Source organism: Arvicanthis niloticus, chromosome 6 (genome assembly GCF_011762505.2).
Source record: "Arvicanthis niloticus isolate mArvNil1 chromosome 6, mArvNil1.pat.X, whole genome shotgun sequence".
Classification (NCBI taxonomy): domain Eukaryota; kingdom Metazoa; phylum Chordata; class Mammalia; order Rodentia; family Muridae; genus Arvicanthis; species Arvicanthis niloticus.
The window spans coordinates 12,295,427-12,318,051 of NC_047663.1; the positions used below are offsets into that span (position 1 = coordinate 12,295,427).

General features: G+C 40.8%; 1 protein-coding gene across 3 annotated transcripts in view; it reads left to right on the forward strand.

Annotated features, from left to right (window-relative positions):
* LOC117711606 (ATP-binding cassette sub-family A member 9) overlaps positions 1-20,121 on the forward strand; it is a 62,403-nt gene extending 42,282 nt beyond the window's left edge. For all 3 annotated transcript variants that reach the window (XM_076935541.1, XM_076935540.1, XM_034507384.2), the window contains 14 exons: positions 2,026-2,145; positions 4,053-4,121; positions 4,423-4,514; positions 6,016-6,136; positions 7,105-7,222; positions 8,406-8,497; positions 12,066-12,226; positions 13,328-13,403; positions 13,478-13,572; positions 14,100-14,219; positions 14,410-14,550; positions 15,269-15,348; positions 17,421-17,476; positions 17,954-20,121. In XM_076935541.1, coding sequence (XP_076791656.1) covers positions 2,026-2,145; positions 4,053-4,121; positions 4,423-4,514; positions 6,016-6,136; positions 7,105-7,222; positions 8,406-8,497; positions 12,066-12,226; positions 13,328-13,403; positions 13,478-13,572; positions 14,100-14,219; positions 14,410-14,550; positions 15,269-15,348; positions 17,421-17,476; positions 17,954-18,052 — 1,440 coding nt within the window. In that variant the 3' untranslated portion in view covers positions 18,053-20,121. The remainder of the gene's footprint in view (positions 1-2,025; positions 2,146-4,052; positions 4,122-4,422; positions 4,515-6,015; positions 6,137-7,104; positions 7,223-8,405; positions 8,498-12,065; positions 12,227-13,327; positions 13,404-13,477; positions 13,573-14,099; positions 14,220-14,409; positions 14,551-15,268; positions 15,349-17,420; positions 17,477-17,953) is intronic.
* Positions 20,122-22,625: the final 2,504 nt, after the last annotated feature.

Sequence of the window (22,625 nt, forward strand, 5' to 3'; positions counted from 1 at the left end):
GAAGCAATGAAAACAATGAAACATTAGTGGTCACCAAGAGTTATGGGGAGGAAAAGTGAGCAGGTGAGCATGGAGAACATTTAGGACAATAAAATATTTTTATAATATTACAATGGTAGATACATGTTACAGTAACTTCAACAGAACCTGTAGACTGTACAATGGTAAGAATTAACCCTAATACGAAATGTGCCTGAACACTAAATAAATTTATTAAAAAGATAATACATCTAAACACTTAGACTGGAAAAAACCATAAAACTAAATAGTTTCCTTTGGAAGATAATTTTAAAACTAAGAAACAAGGCTGGAGAGATGGCTCAACAGTTAAGAGCACTGACTGCTCTTCCAGAGGTCCTGAGTTCAATTCCCAGCAACCACATGGTGGCTCACAACCATCTGTCATGGGATCTGATGCCCTCTTCTGGTGTGTCTGAAGACAGCAACAGTGTATTCATACACATAAAATGAATAAATAAACCTTTCAAAAAATTAAAAAACAAACAAACAAAAAACTAAGAAACATAAGATCACTGGATCTGTATTTTAGTGACAGAGAACTGGTTATGCATAAATGACACTAGGTTTGATCTTAGGTTCAATCTCTGTGTCTGTGTGTGTGTGTGCGTGTGTGTGTGTGAGAGAGAGAGAGACAGAGACAGAGAGACAGACAGAGAGAGACAGACAGAGAGAGAGACACACAGAGACAGACACAGAGAGACAGACAGAGAGAGAGACACACAGAGACAGACAGAGAGAGAGAGGTTCTTGAGAATTCTAGGCATATTTGTTTACTCGGGCAAACAAAGGTCAATTCTCTAGATAAAAAGTTAGCAGCGCCAACCTAGAAAAAATTTAAAATAATAATACTACAAAACAAAAGAGGACAGGAAGCTGGAGAGGACTTGAGTAGGATACTAGGAGGAACTGGAAGGAGGAGGTATTGGTGGATGAATATGATCAGCATACATTGTACAAACGTATGGTCGCTTTCAAAGAATAAAAACGCATGTAAATATTTCAAAAAGAATAATAATGCGCAATAATCAACACGATGGATTCCACAATGCAGTGGAAACTGAATATTAGTAACTATCAAAATAAAGGAGGGAATCCCATGGGTTCTAAAACATGCCCAGTAAAAAGGAAACAAAGATACAAGACGAGTGATCTGAGAAACCAATGACAAATATCATATTACACGTTAAAATTATAGATTGTTTAAGTCATAGCACTTGGATGTCCCTACCTACAATAGTTAGAGAATGTATACCTCAATCTGTTAGAGAAACAAAAGTTCAAAATATTTTTGACAACTGTCAATTTTCAAATACACAGAGATGTTTTTAATTTGGGGGAAACTGGGGAGATGGCTGAGCAGTTAAGAGCACTGGTTGCTCTTCCAGAGGACCTGGGTTCAATCCCAGCACTACCTGGTGGTTCACAGCTGTCAGTAACTTCAGTCCCAAATATCTAAAATCCTTTTCTGGCCCCCACGAGCACCAGACACTCACATAGTATGCAGAGGTACATGTAGGCAAAAAATAATGTCCTGTACACATAAAGTAATAATAGAATAAGAATTTCATAAAAGATTTTAATCTTCGGCACTGATTTCATCGACATGGAAAATATTAAAATAGATCAGAATGAATAGGACCAGATAAATCAAAAACAACAGAATTTTGAAGACAAAATTATAAACTCTTACACATTCAGTCAAGGGGATAACCAGTTTTGAAAATTAACAGCCAAGATTCTTAGACTTAAAAACATATCCGAGGTTCGTCGAGGAGAAAAAAAGATGGCGTGCAGAAATGAACAGTCAGGGATGCCATCGTCAGAATCTGAGTTTCACCTGCATTGTGTGTGAGAATCTGACAGAGGTTGAGGCACAAAGGAGAGGCCATGATGGCAGTGCTGTACTGAATGAGGTAGGAATCTAGAACAGGAGCGTTGATGAGGTGAATTCCCGTATTGCACATCACTCTGCCTCGGTGACACCACACTGTGCTCTTGTTGCAGGTCACCATCTTCTTCATCATTGCTACCGACATAAATGAGTATGGCTTTCTAGAGCTACTGTTCTGTACCCTTTTAGTACCCCCCTTCACACTGATTGGCTCGCTATTGATTTTTTCTGAGGTAAGTAATTTCCCGCTATTATTAAGCATATATAGCTGCCTCAGGAAACCTTGGATATTACAAAACCAGAATATTACAAAGTCAGTCCCTGGCTGCGCAAAGTCTGAAGCTATGATTTTTCAGAAAATGATCTCTCTACAGCTTGCAAAGGGTGCAGCCGTTTTCTTTTTGAGTTGAAAGCCTCGCTCTAGTTTATGAAGGCCAAAGGAAACTCCAGAGCGGTAGCCTTTTACAGCCTTCTTTCTGGGGAACCCTACCAGGAGGTGGTGGAGTCACCCTACTTCTGTTAAGGTTAGAGTGTATTAGGTTTAAGACTTCTGAGAGATAAGTGAGAAGAAAAAAAAGCACTCAGCAGCCAGTTGGATGTAGATCTGGAGTTTACCCTATGGGAGACCGAGAACACAGCAGACTACTTGACATTCCTCAGTTTATGAGTGTTAGTAAAAACAATATAACCCAGTAGTGTAACCTACACAGGAAACAGAAGTTGAAATAAAAAAAAGAGAGCCAGAACTTTGGCTTTGAACTCCAAAATTCAGAGGTTTGGAGAGAGGAAGAGTCGGTAAACCAGAGAGAACTGGTTGACTTCTGAGTGTCAGATCCCCTCCTAGAAGCTTTGCCTCCTGTCAGATTCCAAGGGTGAAAGAAAAATGTCTCCGTAAGAGCGATTAAACTATCTAATGATACTGGATAGTCCAGAAGGACAACTGGAAAAAGACCAGTCTGTCTAAGGACGTGAAGGTCACTGTGATAGTGACAGTGTCCCTTGTGATGAAAGCATCAGCTTTACTACGTGAGCCTAGCAGAGAATGGCAGGGGAGCAAGCGCTGGCGGTGCCTGTGGGCAAGCATGGAATGTCATTTTATGTCAAGAAGAGCAGGTGAGTCAGGAGGATGGAAGATATCTTCAATCCATTGTTTTCCCCAAGAAGTATCATACTGGGCTGGTGAGATATAAAATTCCTCATGGAAAAAGATAAAGGCATTGTCCAGGGAGTAAACTCCAAGAAGCGGAATGAAAATATAACCATGTGTTGTACAAGCGGAGAGGCTGCTGTCCGTAAAACAGGACCATCCATCCACTGAAGACTATAACTGAGTGTGGGGAGATAGAGAATAGGCCATCTCTCTTTTTGGAAAATGACATGCCTCTGTTTTGAATGCTTATTTGTTTTGTGTGTTTGTGTGTGTGGAGGAGGTAAGAATTGCAGTCATAGACTGTGTGTGATGTGTTCAAGGCAGAATTAGCATTTTGAGAGCAGAAGAAGACATATGAAAAATTATTTCTGGGAGTGAAGCACTAGGATTTTTAGAGCTGTGGGAACAGAACACTTTTCAAGTGGAATAAGCTTTTAAAATTGGGAGGTAAAACTATCCAAAAGGTCCCTTGATGACTACAGCTCAAGAAGTAAAATTGGCCCGTACCCATGGTGAAATGAGATGCCCAGTTTTAGAGATCTAATGGCACAGTACTTAAGCCTATACAATTGAAACTCCCGATGAAGAATTATGTCCCATTTGGAGAATGGTCATGGATGTCAGGAGATCAGAGCAATATGAGCCCAGGGTCCCTAGAGGAGGAGAATGGAGAGGAAGAGTGTCAGTAAGAACAGAAAGTCAGGGGAGCCCAGGGCAGGGAGAGGGTTTGCTTCAGAAAGACTTGCCTGTGTCTTCGGTGGCTTCTGCCAGCACAGCCCTCAACCATGCTCACTCTGAGTATTGCACAGAACAGCAACCTGCACCCTGGCCTGTGGACAAGCTTGAGTTCATGGAAACATTGAGGAACAAGGGAAACATACAATCAGAAGCAGACTTTACCTGATACCCGGGCTATGTGGGGACTCTTTGCAAAGAGGATAAATGACGTACATAGGAACATTCACCTGACCATGTCTTCTCATTTTGCAGGTTTCTTATGACTCTGTGGATTACTTAGGAGCGTCACAATCTCAACTTGTATTTCTGGCATTGTTGATAGTAAGACGGCACTTTCTTTCTTAATGTTTGTGCATTAGGAAACACATTTGTGCAAGCAGAGTTCCTTTGAGTTTCAACAAATTCTCACCAGCCCACTATCACTATGCTTATGCTATTGCTGGTTTGAGTAACAGAAGAGCTAACTTTGACAGTTTCATAAATGTCTAATAGGTTGACTTCAGCTTTGTGAGAATGCTATCAGATGCCATTTTACAGATCAATCTTATTAAATTAAGCTCCAATATGAAAATAATTATTTTTTATGATGAAACTAATTTTGTTTTTCTTTCTCTGTCCCTAGCCTTACCTTCATTTTCTTCTTTTCTTTTTCGTTCTTCGATGTCTGGAGAGATACCTCAGGAAGAAGTCACTGAGAGTGGACCCTGTGTTCAGGTTGACAGCATCCAAATAGAATTTCATGTTTCATTTAAACTTTATTCTTTAGACATTTTAATATGCCTGAATTAATTGAGATGGGGAGATCAGGATTGTTTTTAAGGGCTTGTGTTGTAGGCAAAATTATTATAATTCATGATCTTACAATCTAGTGGGAAAAGCAACATTAGCATACACAAGATGCTAAATTAGGCGAGAAGGAAATTCTACTGGCACACTTGAGTTATATACATATATATCTATCTTTAAAAGATCGATAACTACAGATAAGCAACTGGACACATGTTGACAGACAGTCCAAGAAGGAAATACATGTGAGCAACAAGACTTTTCCCACAGACTCGTGAAGACAGCGGGGGCAAATTAAAAGGCGTATGTTAGAGAATATCAGAAAGTAAAAGTGAAGCTGGATATTGAGAGATAATCCAATAGGGAAGTATGGGGAAGGTATTGAACATTACTTAATGAGAAACCAATACATGGGCACGTTTGACACACCGTCTTAGTTAATCTTCTATTGCTTTGAAGGGACACCATTACTAAGGCAGCTCTTACATAAGGAAGCATTCAACTGGGGCTTGCTTAATGTTTTAGAGGGTCAGTCCATGATTATCCCAATGGAAAGCAGACAGACATCGCTACTAGACCAGTAGCTCAAAACTTTACATTCTGAGCAGGCAGAGAGATAGAAGGGGAGACTGAGCCTGGTATGGGCTTTTGAAATCTCAAAACCCATCCCTTGTGACACACTTGCTCCAACATGGCCACACCTAATTTACCACAACCACACCTACTCCAACATGGCCACACCTACCTCTGAATCCTTCCAAAGCAGTTCCACTATCTGTTGACCAAACATTCAAATACCTGAGACTATGGAGGCCATTCTTGTTCAAACCACTGCACACACTTCGCTTTCCCCACAAGATGAAAACCAAATTCAATTCTAAGTTTGATGAAAAGAAGAATGACAAGATGACATCATGTTTTAGGGAAACCAAGCAAGCACAGTAATTAAGGTGACCCAAGGGAGAGAAGAAACAATCTGCTGACTCAGTAATGGTTGATGAAGGTCTTGTTTTATATCAGTGGGAAGGACTGACTGACAGATTCCTAAGAGGTAACATGCCAAGTAACTGGCTGAGATATGTTCCTAAATTATATGCTCTGGCTCTTCATTCTTATGAAACTTTTAGAATTATAAAATACACCCCAAAGGCGTTTCTAGATCTCTTTCCTCAAGGGAAGCTGCCTTGAAATCTACTGACAGAGGGTGTGTGCTGCTTTGCTAGTTGAAGAGGGAGAATGTCATCACCCAATTAGGAGAACTGTATCCACATAAAAAGTAAAAGTGAATAGTGGCATCATTTGATTAGTTGATGGAGAGAAATGAGGGTATTTGAAAGGTACACAGTAGAGTAGAAGAACGGAGTTGTGCTCCATTTCCGGTCCACATATCTCAATAACTGATAAGTTGAACATGCCATTTTGCTTTTAGAATTTCTCCGAGAAGCTGTCGTGCTTTTCCAAACCCAGAAGAGCCTGGAGAAGAGGATGAAGATGTTCAGATGGAAAGAGTGAGAACAACAGGTGCCATGGCTACCCTACAGACGGATGAGGTACAGCTCATAAAAGTAAACTATTCTGCGAGAGAAGTGAGAAACATTCTGACCTTCATTCTCTTAAAAACCTGCTGTGGCAGGGTGAGGTGGGGGGTTCGTTTTTGCTTTTATAGTGCATTACTTGATGTCAGTAGGTATGCAGGGCCCACGAGCTATGAAAGCAAAGGACACACACACACACACACAAATACACACACACAAATACACACACACAAAATTAATTACTGTGTTAATTTATTTTCAGAGCAATGGTTTTGATAAGTAGTTAAACATTAAAAAAACTTAAGATTTTAATATGTCTCTTTTAAAGATTTGTTTTGCATTTTATGTGTGCATGTGTGTATGTGTGTGCCTGTACCTGGGTGTCTATATTGTATCATTTTATATAGATGCTCATAAATGCTAGAAACAAGAAGAGGGCATCAAATTCCCCAAGAACTGGAGTGACAGGCAGTTCTGAGCCATTTCATGTGGGTGCTGGAAACCAAACCCAGATCCTCTCTAGAAGGGTAATCAGTGCTCTTAACCACTGAGCCATGTCTTCAGCCCCAGCTTTTATGAGTTTTATAATCCAAGTTAAACTAGCTGCAAACAATTCAGAAGAGAGTTCCTTTGTGCTTTGTATATGTGCATTTGCTTGTGTGTGCGTGGATGAGTGTGTCTGTCTGTATATATGTGCCTGTGTACCTGTGTGCCTGTGTGTGTGTGTGTTAACAAATTATTGGTTTATGTGAATTGCCTCATTCCAGCTCTCTGCAGACTGGCAAGCATAAATCACACACAGCACTGTAAATCAAATGTCCATAGAGAGACTTGGGATGGTTTACTTGAAAACAGTAGTTTGTAGCAGGAGTGGGTGGACTTATGGTTCTGTGCAAGGAAAGGTCTGGGGGGGAAGGGATGTGAGCAGTCTCTCAAGTGGGGAGAAGGAAAAATGCTACACTGGTTTTCATCTGTCTTCACAGAAACCAGTCATCATTGCAAGCTGTCTGCGGAAGGAATATACAGGCAAAACGAAATGGTGCTTTTCCAAAACGAAGAAAAAGATTGCCATAAGGAACATCTCCTTCTGTGTTAAAAAAGGTGGGCAACCACAGTTCAGCAGAGTTCCTATGTGCTCTGAGGACTGGATCTTTGTAAAAGTCATGCATGTCTGGCACAGGGATCATCTGTTGGTGAGGCAGCTGGCTTACCACGGGGTTCAGGCTGTGCCTTCCAGCTGACAAACCCTGGTTTTAATAGAACAGTTTTTCTTTGCAAAGGAAGAGAGAGTTATGGCCTGTTTCTTAAATCCTACTGGAAGAGGTAAAAAGGATAGCATAGATTTTATTTAAGTGTTAAGTATTTCAAATATTTATTTACTTTTTGATGTTGAGGATAAAACCCAGGGCTTTATGCATGCTAGGCAAACATTCTACCAATGAGTTACATTCTAAGTCCTGGCATAGGGCTAAAATAAAATCTAAGATGATAAATAGGACTGACTGGTTTACAGTGGTGCATCTTTCATTCTTAACAAATAGTTCATGGTGGCTAGGCATAACAATTCATGCCTACAATATCAGAACTTGGCTGGTTAAGCAAGAATATTGTAACAAGTTCAAGGCCAGCCTGGGATCCATCCATGAGTTCCAGTGCATTCTGGACTACACAATAAGAACCTATTTCAAGTTAAAATAATAGTGTTTGGTATGGAAGTTTCTGGTTAACTGAAGCAACTGTTCTTTGCAATTCCTGGTCAGTCTCTCTCTCTTTTTTTATAAGTTTTTTTTAAAGGTTTATGTATTTATATGAGTACACTGTAGCTGTCTTCAGACACACCAGAAGAGAGCATTGGATCCCATTACAGATGGTTGTGAGCCACCATGTGGTTGCAGGGAATTGAACTCAAAACTTCCGGAAGAGCAGTCAGTTCTCTTAAACACTGAGCCATCTCTCCAGCGCCAGATCAGTCTCTTAATAACCTACCTTGGGCAAGTTATCTGCATTCTTTAAGACTCAGATCTCTCCTCTATATGATAAAAAGTGTGTGTGTATGTGTGTGTGTTTGTGTGTGTGTTAGACAGAGAGAGAGAGAGAGAGAGAGAGAGAGAGAGAGAGAGAGAGAGAGAGGAAAAGAGAGAGGAAAGAGAGAGGGGGAGAGAGAGATTGAAACAATGTATATGGTATGTTTTGTGTATTCTCTCCACAGGGAGAGTTTGCAAATCGCATTTAGTTTTATTTTTTAAGTTATTTGCATGTTCTTGGGTATGCTTGTTTCTTTCAGGTGAAGTTCTAGGGCTCTTAGGACACAATGGAGCTGGCAAAAGTACGACGATTAGTATGATAACAGGAGACACAATACCAACCGCAGGGCAGGTCAGTGATACATATAAGACGCGTTCCATATTGTTAAATAGATAGAACACTTTACAGTGATTACTCATGACAGCCTAAAAATACGTTGTTAGTCCTTAATTGATTCTAGTGATGTGAATTGGAGATGACTGATTACATTTCTTTCCACTTAATACAAAAAGTAATTTTTGAGAAGGGTTAATATTATCAGCATAGTGCCCTTGAGTGAGTAGAGAATAGAGATATTAATGAAAATATTAATACATTGTTGAGATTCACACTACCCCACGCTTGTGGGCCAAAATGTCGGGGACCGTTCTATCAATGTTGGAACCGGCACTGCCAAAAGCCCTGGGGGCTAAATTGTTCCAGGTCGTACTACCCCAAGCTGCCCCAGTCCATGGGTCGGGGTTCAGCAAGAGAGAGAGTGAGAACAGACGCGAAGAATGGAGACCAGACAGAGTGTGATTCAATCCCGTTTATTTTTCAGTCTCTCTTCTTCTCTCCAAGTCCCTAGTTCCCAGTCCAGGTTTCAAGTCACTAGTTCCTAGTACCAAGTCTCAGGTCCTAATCCTAGTTCCTTGTCCCTAGTTCCTAGTACCAAGTTGCTAATCTCATTCCCAGTCACTAGTCTTTTTCCAAGTTACGAGTTCAAGTGTCTAGTTCCTAGTTGCTTTTTTCTGTCTGCCTCTTGCCTTTTATATGTCTCACTTCTAAGTCACGCCTTTTAAGTCACACCTTTAAGTCTTGTCTCTAAATCACTCCTTTAAGTCACGCCTTTAAGTCTCACACCTTTAAGTCTCACACACTCAAGGGAATATCCTGGGTATCTAAGACATGACGTTATCAGAGTGTGCTCAGCTGTTGTAGGCTGTTGTAAACAAGTCTCTTGTCAGGGTATATGGCTCAAGATGGCTGCAAGGATGATAGCCGCCTTCTGTAGGCTCCCCACAATACATGATACACACACACACACACACACACACACACACACATCCATGCATACTTTCAGGGAAGAGACCATTGATATGTCTCTTAAGAACTTGGTAAACTGAGTTGTCTCATCCAGCATTATATTAAAGACCACTATTAAAATCCCAATAAGTCTTGCTAATGTGGCTGCAGTCATGAAACTCCATATTTAACAACTGTTCCCTGCACCCATGCTGTAATTAAATACTACATGCCTCGTGTGTAGCAAGAAACCAAGGGTGTCTTTCCAAAGACAGCCAGACAAAATTTCTTGTTATAACTGAGACAAATCCTGGCCCTGTGGTAGGATGATGTCTTCAGTGATGGGAGAGATGCTAGCAGCTTCAGGTGCTACTGGAGATGTATTGACATCCTCAGTGTACCACACTATTGCTGTGCAGGAGACCTAGAATTTCCCAAGATGACATACATTAGAGACAAAACAATTGTCCAGAGTCCAGGGTAAAAATTAAAATGTATATAAATTGCACTCTTGTAGACCAAACCAGATAAAATGATAGTCAGTAACTAAAGAGTTACAACTTCAGAGGAGAACGCTCTTGGTGTATGATCTGAAGTTAAGATCAGAGGGAAGGTTGATGAGGGATTGCTGTAGATGCTTCTGATTGCTAAAGAGTTGTCATAAATTGCCTTCTGTTTCCATTCTACCTGATACAGCTACTGGAGCAGTCCTTTAAAAATGCAAAAGAAAGTTTGTCACTCTCCCCATTAAAAACTCTTACCATAAGTGGTCCAGACTCTACCATGACTCCAGAGGCTTAGTATAAATGAGGGCTGTACCAACTACCTTCCTCTGTTTCTCTGCCTCTGGAACCAGATCTTGGTCTTCTAACTGCAGGGTATGTGGGCTTGATATGCCCATGGATAGAGCCATCTCCAGGCATCTGACTATCTCCTTAATGCCCCCAAAGGGTCTTTTATTGGCTGTACCGTTTGTTCTATTAACTTTTATATTAGATGCATGTATTTTCATGAAAGCACTAAGCAGAGGCTGTAATAAGTCCACTTATGTTTCAGCTTATTTATTTTCTGTTTTTTTTTTTCTCCAATGAAAGTTCTGTAAGGCAAAGTTAACTTTTTTTCTTCCTTTGTGCTAGAGAGAGATAAAAACAAAGAATCAAGGTCAAGGACATTTCTAAAAGTTGATCCTAGTGTCAGGTCCCTATCTTCTGTGACTCTTGTGCAAATTTCTTAGCCCATGAGTGCCTTAGGTATATATATATATATATATATATATATATATATATATATATATATATACACAGCTAACTGTAGGGATTTTTGAAAACAATATAATTTAAGATGTATTAAATGATTAGATTTAGGTACATAGCATCACAGAGTACATATTAGCTATTATATATGGTACAGTGCTGATCTCATCAAAATAATAAATATTTTTTTTTTCCTATTTCTCATGTAGTAGATATATTGCTAAGGGAATTTTCCTTTATTAGTCAGTTCAGGGCCGCTCATCTTTTGAACCAATGGCATTGCAGTTTGAGTAAATGTGTATATACTAGGCTATTTAACAGCATCTCTGACTTTTACCCACTAGATGCCAGTAGTACCCTTTCCACCACAGATATGAACACAATTTTGGCAAGCAAATATTGGTGTCTCAGATAGTGTGAGATGTACCCTGAGGGGAGGATTGCTCTTCACTGAAAACCTCTGCCCTGCTGGGAAACAGAACAGTTAACAAGTATCCATTGTTTTGAGTGTCTGGATCAGTTGGAGAACTCATGCAATAAGCCACCAGCTAAGCAATCTGCACTTGAACTGTGGTGGTGGATTTAGTTCTAAAGTTTAAATTTATGTTATGGCATAATAATGTGGAATGTTTGCCTTTTTAAATTACTGGAAGAGTCATCATTTCTCCAGAGCTAAATGATTATTTAGCTCTTTAAGCACTTAATGATTTTTGTGTGAACTTCATACATGAGCACTGCATGTACATCATTCCTGCCCCTTCCTCTACCTCTCTAACTTCTCCCATGTTCCACCCCCACCTCCCAAACTCATGGTCTCTTCTTTAATCATCATTGATATGTGTATATCCATCCATCCATCCATCCATCCATCCATCCATTGATATGTGTATATCCATCCATTCATCCATCCATCCATCTATCCATCCATCCATAGATACATGCATACATACATATGATACACACACACACACACACACACACACACACATATACACACACATGTAGTGTACATATTATAGTATACATGTAAGCTACTGAGTCTGTTTAGCATTGTTCATATAAACGTGTGCCCAGACCACTTAGGGCTGGACAACCTATATAGTAGTTCATCCCTGAAGGAAACTGAATCTTCCTCTGTCCACAGCCATTGGCAAGCTATAGCTCTTCATATGAAGTCTGAGACCATGTAGATTTTCCCCTATTTGGCTTGGCATGTCAACTGATGTTGCCATTATGGCATAGTCTTGTTCCAGCAATCCCAGTTTTATTCATGCTCTTACTACTTATGTGGGTAAAGAGAACATCATTAACTGTCACTTACATGTACATGCACATGCAGTTGTGAATAGAATCTGAGAATTTTTTTTTGTGTATGTGTGTAGGTATTTTTGAAAGGGAGTGTTGGGGGTGCTGCCCTGGGGTTCTTGGGGTACTGTCCTCAGGAGAACGTGCTGTGGCCCATCCTGACGGTGAAGGAACATCTGGAGTTATATGCTGCTGTGAAAGGACTGAAGAAAAAGGATGCTGTGGTCACCATCACACGGTATGTGGAGACGCCATACTCATTTCCTGTTCAGGAAGGTGGTATCTTATTAATGTGGCCACACAGAATTAGAGATGAGAACTTCTAAGTACTGATCCCTTGTTTGTGGGACACTTGGTCATCTGGAATTTGGCTCTCTTACTAAGCCTAGAGAGAAAGGTTTACTGACTTACTTTCTTTCTTTCTTTCTTTCTTTCTTTCTTTCTTTCTTTCTTTCTTTCTTCATTTGTTCCTTTCTTCCTTCTTTCCTTCCTTTCTTTGAAGAAAATATTTATTAGACTTATCTGCCAGGAAGACCAGTCCATCATGGTGAGGAAACATGAAAAAGGATACTGGAAATAAGAATGTGTTTACCAAAAAGAGCTATTTAAAAAATCAGTATTAGCCAGTCTTGTGTTATTGTAATGAAATTCGGTAGTCTGGAAACATCTGAAGAAAACAGATTTATTTATTGAACCCATTTTTGTTTGTTTGTTTGTTTTTTGAGAGAGGGTTTCTCTGTGTAGCTTTAGCTGTCCTGGAATTCACACTGTACACCAGGCTGACCACAGACATTCGCCTGTCTCTGTTTCCCAGTGTATTGAAGGCTTGGGCCCCAACCATTGCTCAACTATTGAATTCAGTTTTGTAGATGAAAGTTCAAGATGTCAGCCTTTGGTCTAGCCTCTGGTGAAGGCCAAAGAGCAATGGTGTTAGTGCAGGATTGTATGTAAGTGGGAGAGATGCTATGACCAGACAGAAAACCAGAGAAATGAAAACTATAATCCAAGACATAGCCTGGTGGATCTAAAGTGATAGTTCTCATATTTCCTAATGCTGTGGCCCTTAATACAAGTTCATCATGTCATGGGGACCTCCCAACCACAAAATTATTTTGTTGCTACTTCACAACTAAACGTTTGCTGCTGTTATGAATAGCAATGTAAATATATGGTACACAGAATATCTATTGTCTGAACAGTAGCAGGAACCTAAGAAGTATCAAAATTGTGACCTCTCTGATGACTTTAAAAGCTCTCACTACTATAATATTGTGCAGATGTGCTTGCTACATTCTCTCCTGCTCCTGCCTAATGATGATCAACTCATTGTGTTTCTCAGGTTGGTGAATGCCCTCAAACTGCAGGATCATTTGAAGGCTCTCGTCAAGACCCTGCCAGAGGGAGTGAAGAGAAAGGTATGTACAGGACTCGGTATCCCATTCTGCATCCTGCAGGCAGATGACCAACAGGTTGCCCTGTCTTGTTACAGCTTTGTTTCCTGCTGAGCATCCTGGGAAACCCTTCTGTGGTGCTTCTGGATGAGCCATCAACTGGGATGGATCCTGAAGGGCAGCAGCAAATGTGGTGAGATTTCAGGAGCAATACTTGTGGGGACTTTCGAATCTTGTAAAAACTGGCTGTCAGCATAGTTTACTTAAAATCATAAGAACAGTCATTCATTACCAAGAAAAGCAACAATAGCAGAAAAAGCATGCAATCTGGTATTCTGACCAACACTCGTAATACAAAACCAAAAAGCATACTCCTTCCGTCTATCACTTGTAAGAATTTTATTCTCATACTTGGGCTGGACCTAGGCCTCCCAGCACATATGTAGCAGATGTGCAGTTTGGTCTTCATGTGGGTCCTGAACAACTGTAATGGGGCTATCCTAAAAGCTGTTGCCTGCATGTGGGATACATTCTTCTATCTGAGTTGCCTTGTCTGGCCTCAGTGGGAGAGGAAGCAACTAGCCTCACAGTCTTGAAGTGCCAGGGTTGGGGGATAGCCAGCCCCCCACCCCCATTCAGAGGAGGATGGGAGGGGGAGGGGGAAGGATTGTGGGAGGGGGGATTCTCTTTAGTTAGCTGCTCTCCTGGATCTAACTGTAGGCAGGCGATCCGGGCAACTTTTACAAACACAGAGCGGGGCGCCCTCCTGACCACCCATTACATGGCAGAGGCAGAGGCTGTATGTGACCGTGTGGCCATCATGGTGTCTGGGAGACTGAGGTGAGTATCTTTCTAGCTTGCTTTTGACTCCAGGTTACTTTTTGTGATAGGACACTACCCACTGGGAGAAGCTGGGGAATCTGTGCCTCTCTCTGCCTGGCCCTGCTGTAGCACCCACATACTGGTTTGCACTGGCCATAGATAGCTGTCTTTCCTTGCTTGACTTCAGCCTCTCCCTGTTTATCTCCAGGTGTATTGGTTCTATCCAACATCTAAAGAGCAGATTTGGCAAAGATTACCTGCTGGAGATGAAGGTGAAGAGCCCGGCACAGGTGGAGTCCCTGAACACGGAGATCATGAGGCTCTTCCCCCAGGCTGCTCGGCAGGAAAGGTAATTCGTGTGTATTCTTTCAATCTTTATTTTAGTGGGGTGTTTGTTTGTTTGTTTGTTTGTTTTTAGAATAATGAGAAGCAAAAGTCTTCTCATTGTTTTTAACTTTAGAAAATGTGAGTACTTCCATCACTAAGAGAGAACCTCTGTTCCAAGGGCTGCCACAGGAAATAAAAAAAGATGATAAATTCCCCCACTGGAGGCTGGCTCTTGTGAGGGAATTAGCATTTGTGGACTCTGAAGTACATCAGGGACTATTGTATGTTTGTGCTTGTATTATCTCTGTGGCCCTTGCTGGAGGGTCGAACAGTCCATATTAAAGGAGATGCCCTGAGAGAGCTCAGTGGTGGAACTAGATAGCCATCAGAGTGACATGGATGGCATCCTCAGCAGTTGTACTAGTCATGGTGCCTGGGGCTTGGGTAGATTAGGTAATACCACATAACTAGCAATTTCTGCTTAGACATTCTCCTCTTCCTAATATGGAACAGCAGTCTTATTCACCATGCTACTGTCTTCTTCCCTTGTGTCCCCTCTCCCTCTGCGTAGACTAGACTAACTTATTGTTGATTGAAGAGCACTTAGACTACAGTCATCTCCAGGTCTTAAGATGTACATTTATGCAAACAGTCAACAGGATTGTTATTTGTTTTCAGGAATACACTCATCAAGGTTGTAACCTTGAAACCCAGTGTTCAACCTTCTCTTCTCTTCGCAGGTACTCCTCTCTGATGGTCTATAAGTTGCCTGTTGAGGAGGTACGACCTTTATCTGAGGCTTTCTTCAAACTGGAGAGATGTAAGTGCATGTTTAGAAATAATATTCCTCAAACCATAAAAAGTCTAAACTAGATTTAAAAAAAATTATAGAATGTTCATGATGCATAATTAATAAATTGCTAAGACATCTAACCCAGTGATTCTCAACAAGCAGATAATGCAAAATGCATTCAGTTTAACTTCAAAAGTTTCCATAATCCTTATGCCATTATGAGCTAGTATTCTCTCTCTCTCTCTCTCTCTCTCTCTCTCTCTCTCTCTCTCTCTCTCTCCCCTTATTTACATTCCAAATGCTGTCTCCCCATCTCTCAAAGGCTCCATAGCTTTCAAGTTAGTGTCAGAAACTGACTATTTGGTTAGCTCGTGAAGGACTTGTCAGAGCCACACTGCAGTACCCTTTGTGACTTTTCTTGTGCTATGCTTTCAATGTGGCCAACTGCCTTCTGCTGAGAACTCACACTTCCCTGCTTGTTTCTTCTTGATACACGGTGGTTAGGGCCACCCATGTAAGTTTTTCTTTTAATTTCACTGTCTGGTCCGTCGTCTTCCTGGATGTCTTGTTTTGGCCTTGTTGCTAGGTTGGCATCCTTCTGATGGGAAGCAGTCTATGGAGCTCTCATAAACAGGCTGCATTTATAGTAGATAACCACCAACAGGGTTGATGTTCCAGGAAGGCTGCTTCCCTGGAATAATGTAGCCTTCCTTTAAAAGCCTTCTGATGTTTACGCTTTCATCAATACCCTTTCCTAACGCATATTCCTGCTCCTGTACTTAATTTGCTAGCATTGAAGGTCTCATTTGAGGGTATTTTAAAACATTTGATAAATACCATTTTTCTACCTCATGATGGGAAGATGATACACAGTGACAAATACAGACATGTAATCAACATTTCCTCAAGGGCCGTTAGACACCATTAATGTTCTCAGCTGTAATACACTTACTGAAGGAACTAGGCTCAGAACTTTTCGAGAACAATGCATGCTCCATGAACATCCATATAGATTTGTTTTTGTGTATCAGAAGTTTAAATGTGGGTAATGAAAACTTCAGCATAATCTTAGGGACTTTCCTCTCTCAGGGGACATTTGCCGATAGCTAGGAAGGTCAAAAGTTTTTTTTAATTTAATCTGTCTTCTTACTATGTTGCCTTCTTGTTTTATACGCTGATAGTAGGAGTCCCTTTGAGGGAGAGTAGACAGGGAAGAGAGAAGCAGTAACATGGCAGCAAGATTGGTTGATCATGGGCACTGTAGTTATTATACCTACAGTTACTGCATAGGAGCATAGTGTATTATCTTGAGACTAAATAAGCACAATGGTTACCACTGTCATTAGATCCAAACAGACAGAAAGGCACAGTCTGGAGAAGAACGGTGTTGACTTTGTCACCTTTGAGAAACAGTGGCCACTGATCAAGAGATTCATTGTCAGGCAGGGGATGGAAGAATAAAAGCCATCTCCCACTGAGGCCAGACGAGGCAGCCCAGCTAGAAGAACACATCCCACACACAGACAACAGCTTTTGGGATACAGAGACTTGAAGTGCTAGGGTGGGGGGGTGGGATACCTAAAGGAAGAAGGGGGAGTGAGGAAAAGATTGTGGGAGGGGGTGACTGGAAGGGGGCAGTGAGCAGGATGTAAAATGAATAAGTAAAAAATTAAATTAAAAAAAGAATAAAAGCCATGACCCCCTTTTCTTTTTCCCCTCCTGCTGAAAACCCTGAAACCTGCTGAACATGGGGCACATTGCTTAGCATTAGCCTCTGAGACAAAAAGAAAAAGGGTAGATGTAAGAGACCCACAGGGAGTTGTCCAGCACAAGGAGAACCATATTTTAACTTTATCACATATTGATGCTCTGGAAATTTTTATTCTTCTTTTGCATCTAAAGAATGCCTTTGCCAAATCTCGATGGAAACATGTCTATCTTTTGGTATGACTAAATCGTGTATATACTTCATAGGAGTAAACTAAAAAAATAGTTATTATTTTATATTTTTATCATTTGTGGGTCCTTTTGTTCATAAATTGGTAAAATTCCCTGAATAAAAATATATGAGCTCCTAACGGGAATTCATCCTTACACAGTGAAAGAGAACTTTGACCTGGAGGAGTACAGCCTCTCACAGTCCACTCTGGAGCAGGTAGGTCAATTTTAGTGATTATATATAAAATCTTAAAAAGTAAGTTTAGAGCCAGAAAGATGGATCAGCGGATAAAGCTTGTTCTGAACAAGTGTAAGGACTACTGTTTGGACCTCTAGAGTCCATATAAAGCCAAATAGGCATGGCTGGCTCCTGTAGCCCTAACACCAAGGAAGCAGCTGGATTGCTGGATTAATAACCGGAGACCTCTGGCTTCAGTTGAGGGTGCATGCCTCTATAAATAAAGTACGTAGAGAAACTGAAAAGGAGACCTGAGATCAACTCCAGGTTTCCATGGATATCAGCATACAATGTACCAATGGACACATGCATGTGAATACAGACACGCATATACATGCAAAAGAGAAGATCACATAGGCATAGGAAGTATATAACCTTTGCATCATTTGCAGCTGTAGGAGGTAGTATGTATGGTATGCCTCTCATTCTTTTTTCTTTATGCATTCTCTTTTCCAGGTCTTTCTGGAGCTCTCCAAGGAGCAGGAGCTGGACGATTTTGATGAGGAAGCAAATTCCTCAGTGAAGTGGAAGCTCCTCCCACAGGAAGAAGCTTAAAGTTCGAAATACTGTCTGTATCTTCAGGCTCACATCCTCCTTAAAGGCAGTATTTAAAAGCATCAATGTGCCTTACTTAACTCAAATGTAGCACTAAGTGTTTTTGAAACTCATGTCAGATTTTGGTTTTGGTGATGGCCAATGTGGAGAACACGCAGCCAGTCTGTGCTCAATCAAGTCACATTGCACTCAGTGTGGCATTTTAAACTGCATTTGTAATAGTATTGATGCTTCCGAGCACGCTAAAGAGAAGGATTGATTTTCTTCGCCCGAACGTCAAAACATTAACTATTTTCTTTCCTTCGTGTCTAGCTAAGGTATAATGTAAACAATATTGATTTTAGGGAGAAGAGAATCAATTGATTTCCCAACAGCAGAGTACTTGTTTTTCTGTAACTCACCTTGACCTGCTTATCATTCACTGGCTCTTCTTTACTCACAGTTTGCAGACTCTGGGATACGGAGAAGTGTTTCGTCCATTGTGACTGCAAAAGCAACCTTAAACTGGTGGGAGGCAAACACTTGCAACCATTAAATGACTGACTACATATTTGCATTTGAATCTGAAACAGTTCTGAAATTTTGATTTATAAAAAGTGATGCAGGCCGGGCAGTGGTGGTGCACTCCTTTAATCCCAGGACTTGGGAGGCAGAGGCAGGCAGATTTCTGAGTTCGAGGCCAGCCTGGTTTACAGAGTGAGTTCCAGGACAGCCAGGGCTACACAGAGAAACCCTGTCTCAAAAAACCTATAAATAAATAAATAAATAAATAAATAAATAAATAAATAAATAAATAAATATAAAATGCTGGCCCTGCTGATTTACCTGGCTTCATGAATAACAAATTAATCGATACAAGCCAATGCATTAAACGTGCTTTATTTGGGGCCAGAAAACTGCCTCAGCAGGTAAAGGCACCCATTGTCAAGTCAAATGCCCAGAGTTTGATCTTTGAATGAGACCCAAATTGTGAAGGAGAGAACCAGCCCTCAAGTTGTTTTCTGACCTCCACATAACTGTGGTGTTAGGCATGGGTCTACATACCTACACTCAGAACAAACAAATAAACAAACAAACTGAAATAAAATGTAATGCACTTCACTGTGGTGTTGCCCTATACAGTCTGTTTTTGTTGAGCCTTCTCCATTGTTCCCCCCTCCTCTTTTTCCCCTGTTCCAGCTGGAAGATTATAGCCTTCTTCCATTTTTATGTAGTGTATATTCTAAAGTCTATGTTCCCCTCCTTAATACTTTCTCAGCTTGACACAGACTAGAGTTATTCAGAACAAGAGAACCTTAGTTGAGGAATTGTTGGCGTGTCTGTGAGGCATTTTCTTTATCTTTTATTTTTATCTTGTGAGTATTCCAATTGCATGTGTATTTGCACATCGCACGTATATGATGTCCATGGAGACCAGAAGAGGGCACTAAATAAATACCCAGAGACTAGAATGATATACAGAGGCGAGCCTCTATATGCTAGGAACTGAACCCAATTCCTCTGGAAGAGCAGCCAGTGCCCTTAGGACTGAGTTATCTCTCCAGACCCAGACACTTTCTTTTCTTTTTTTTTCTTTTCGCTTCTCATCTCCTTTCTCTCTCTCTCTCTCTCTCTCTCTCTCTCTCTCTCTCTCTCTCTCTCTCTCTCTCTCTCTTCTTTCTTACAAAGATTTACTTACTTTGCATACAGTGTTCTGTCTGAATGTATGCCTGTAGGCCAGAAGAGGGCATCAGATCCCATTACAGATGCTTATGAGCCACCATGTGGTTGCTGGGAATTGAACTCAGGACCCATGGAAGAGGAGACAGTACTCTGAACCTCTGAGCTATTTCTCCAGCCCTCCACACATTTTCTTGATAGAAGGGTATCCAGGCCAGTCTCAGTGCAACCATATTTAGGCAAATGAGTCTGGTATGTCTAAGGAAGGTAGCTGAGCAAACCAGAGCAAGCAAGCCAGTAAGCATCATCCCTCCATGATCTCCGCCTCATTTCTTGCCTTGAGCTCCTGCCTGCTTTGGAGATCAACTGTAACCTGTAAGCTAAAATAAAAACCCTTTCTCTTAAAGTGACTTTTGCTTGTGGTTTTTGTTACACTAGTAAAAACAGCTAAGACACCAGTTCCAAGACTCTTTTTTTCTCTCTCTTGGTCCTTTTTCTAATTTTATAATCTATACTATGTGTGTACGCACATGCACTCGAGATCTGAATCTAGGATCTACATATGAGCACAAATAAGGCGAATTTGTCTGTCCCTGGGATAGTTCAAGTAATTCAGGTTGCATCTCTTTTCCTGTAAATGTCATGTTTTCACTCTACCTTACAACTAAAATTCTACCACGTGTACATACCACATCTTCTTTACCCATTCATGGTCATTAAAGCACTAGGCTAGTTCTGTTCCTTCGATATTGGGACTGTTGCAGCAGTAAACATGGATATGCAAATATTTCTGTGGTGGGACTTCCAGTCCTTTGAGCACATACCCAGGAGAAGGCACTGTACCTGTTAGTACTAGAATATGTGTTTCTTGCAATAAAACAAAGGCCCAAGCAGTGCAATGATCCTTGCGTTACCCAGCTTGCTTTCACCAGGCCTTTAAGACTCTGTTCATCTGTGCTATGAGCATTCTTTTAGTGAAACAATCTAACAAGACTATGTTGATGGGGCAGATCATGGGAGCTGACCAGGAAAGGTTTCTAATGTTTTAGTGTCCTAACAGTACGTTCTCTTGTGTTGCGTGTAGCTTTTGCTACCCGGCCTAAGCTCCAGGAACGGCCAGAGCTACCACCCAGATTTCCTTGAATACACACGTGCCAGTTAATCTTAAAAGCCTTTGCTAATTCAATGACTGGCCACTTCTGAACCTCTTCTGGCACCCTCTAACGGGCACCCCCGAGCCTGCATCTGTGGGAGAGAAAGCACGAGACGCAGAGATTGGGTAGTTACTGCAAAACGAGGCTTTTTAATCTGTATCACACACGTGGAAAAACGCGGAAGGGCTGAGCTGTGGAAGGGGCCTGGCTTAAGTACAATCTAGAGTGACGTATTCACTTCTGATTGGCTGTTCGCTCACCACCCAACATTCAGTGACTTTGGCATGCCTTTCTGCCTAGCAGCTGCGCAGATAATTGTTTACATCTGGAGAAGACACGAGGCTAGCGCCAACTTGGGGTGGCAGATTATATTGCGGCTCCTTACAGCACCCCAGGCATAATCAGATAGAGGGACCATTAGACATTCAGTACTGAAAACTCACACAAATGGTTAGCTTTATCGCCAGCAGCTATTCCTCCTTCTTCCCCCAGTTCTCTTGCTTCGGCTAGCTTGCCTGTGGGGACCCAGAAATCCCACCTATTTCACTCAGCTCATTGGCCACTAGGATCTTTATTGATAGATTAAGAACCAATTGAGAAACAAGACCTTAGCATCAGATCTATCCCCTGCACTCCTGTAAGACCAAAAGCAACACAGTGAGACTGTCTCAAGACTTGTAACTGATAGTTCTAGGAAAGAAAGCAAGACAGCAGTCCTGAGCCACATAGAGTTTCAAAAGTATGTTCATCTCAAAAGCACAGTAGTGGCAACATCACCAACATTTAGATGACTAAGAATTCACTGCACTATGTGGTCATTTTTGTGAATCAATTGATTGTTTTAGAAAACGGGTCGTAACAATACTGAAATACATCCTTATTATTTGCGTTTGGCGCTGTAGAATGCAGGCTTCCAAAAGGGTCTTCAAGTCCCTGAGCACTTGGTGGTTGCTGGAGGAGAGGGTGCCATTTTTTCTTTCCAGTGGCATAGCCACTGTGAAGTTGTGCTCACTGCAGAAAATAACTTTTCCCTATACTTGAGCAAGAATCTTTAATTAAACTCAATGGATCACACATAAAAAGAAGATATGAAAACAGGAGAGGAAGTTTTTGGAAAGAAGGGTTTTAGTGAGAGAGGGTGGGAATGGAGATGAGAGGGAAATAGCTGCAACCCACTTAAATTCATTGTATAAATATATGAAACTGTCAATAAAATATTTTAAATTAATAACTAAATTAAATGGTATGTTTATTCATATTAATATAATATGAATATTATATAATATGCCATATATATCATTATATATCATATATATAATGATATAGTATATAATTATATATATCATATATATAATGATATAGTATATAATTATACATACAATTAAATATAAATAAATGTTAATAAATCTATAGCATCTGTTATGTTGTAGGACACACTTGGTATCATAAAAAGATCATCCGTGGAGGACAGATAATCACCTTCTTCAGAGTATCTAAAGATTAGTGGAAAAGGAGGATGCTGCTGAGATTCTGAGCAGGGGAATGATGCTCTCTGTCTGTCTTTGGAAATTATGGGATGGTAAAAGAAGGAATGTTGACATCCTACAGTGGAGTAGTTAAGAGGAACCATCAAGAAGAGAACTGAACTTCTACAAAATACTTTGTAATAGCAAGATATTTGAAATTTTAGAATCATTTTTTATAACAACTATTTAGGAACACATTGACCAGAACAGTAATTCAGTTCAAGGAAAGACTGC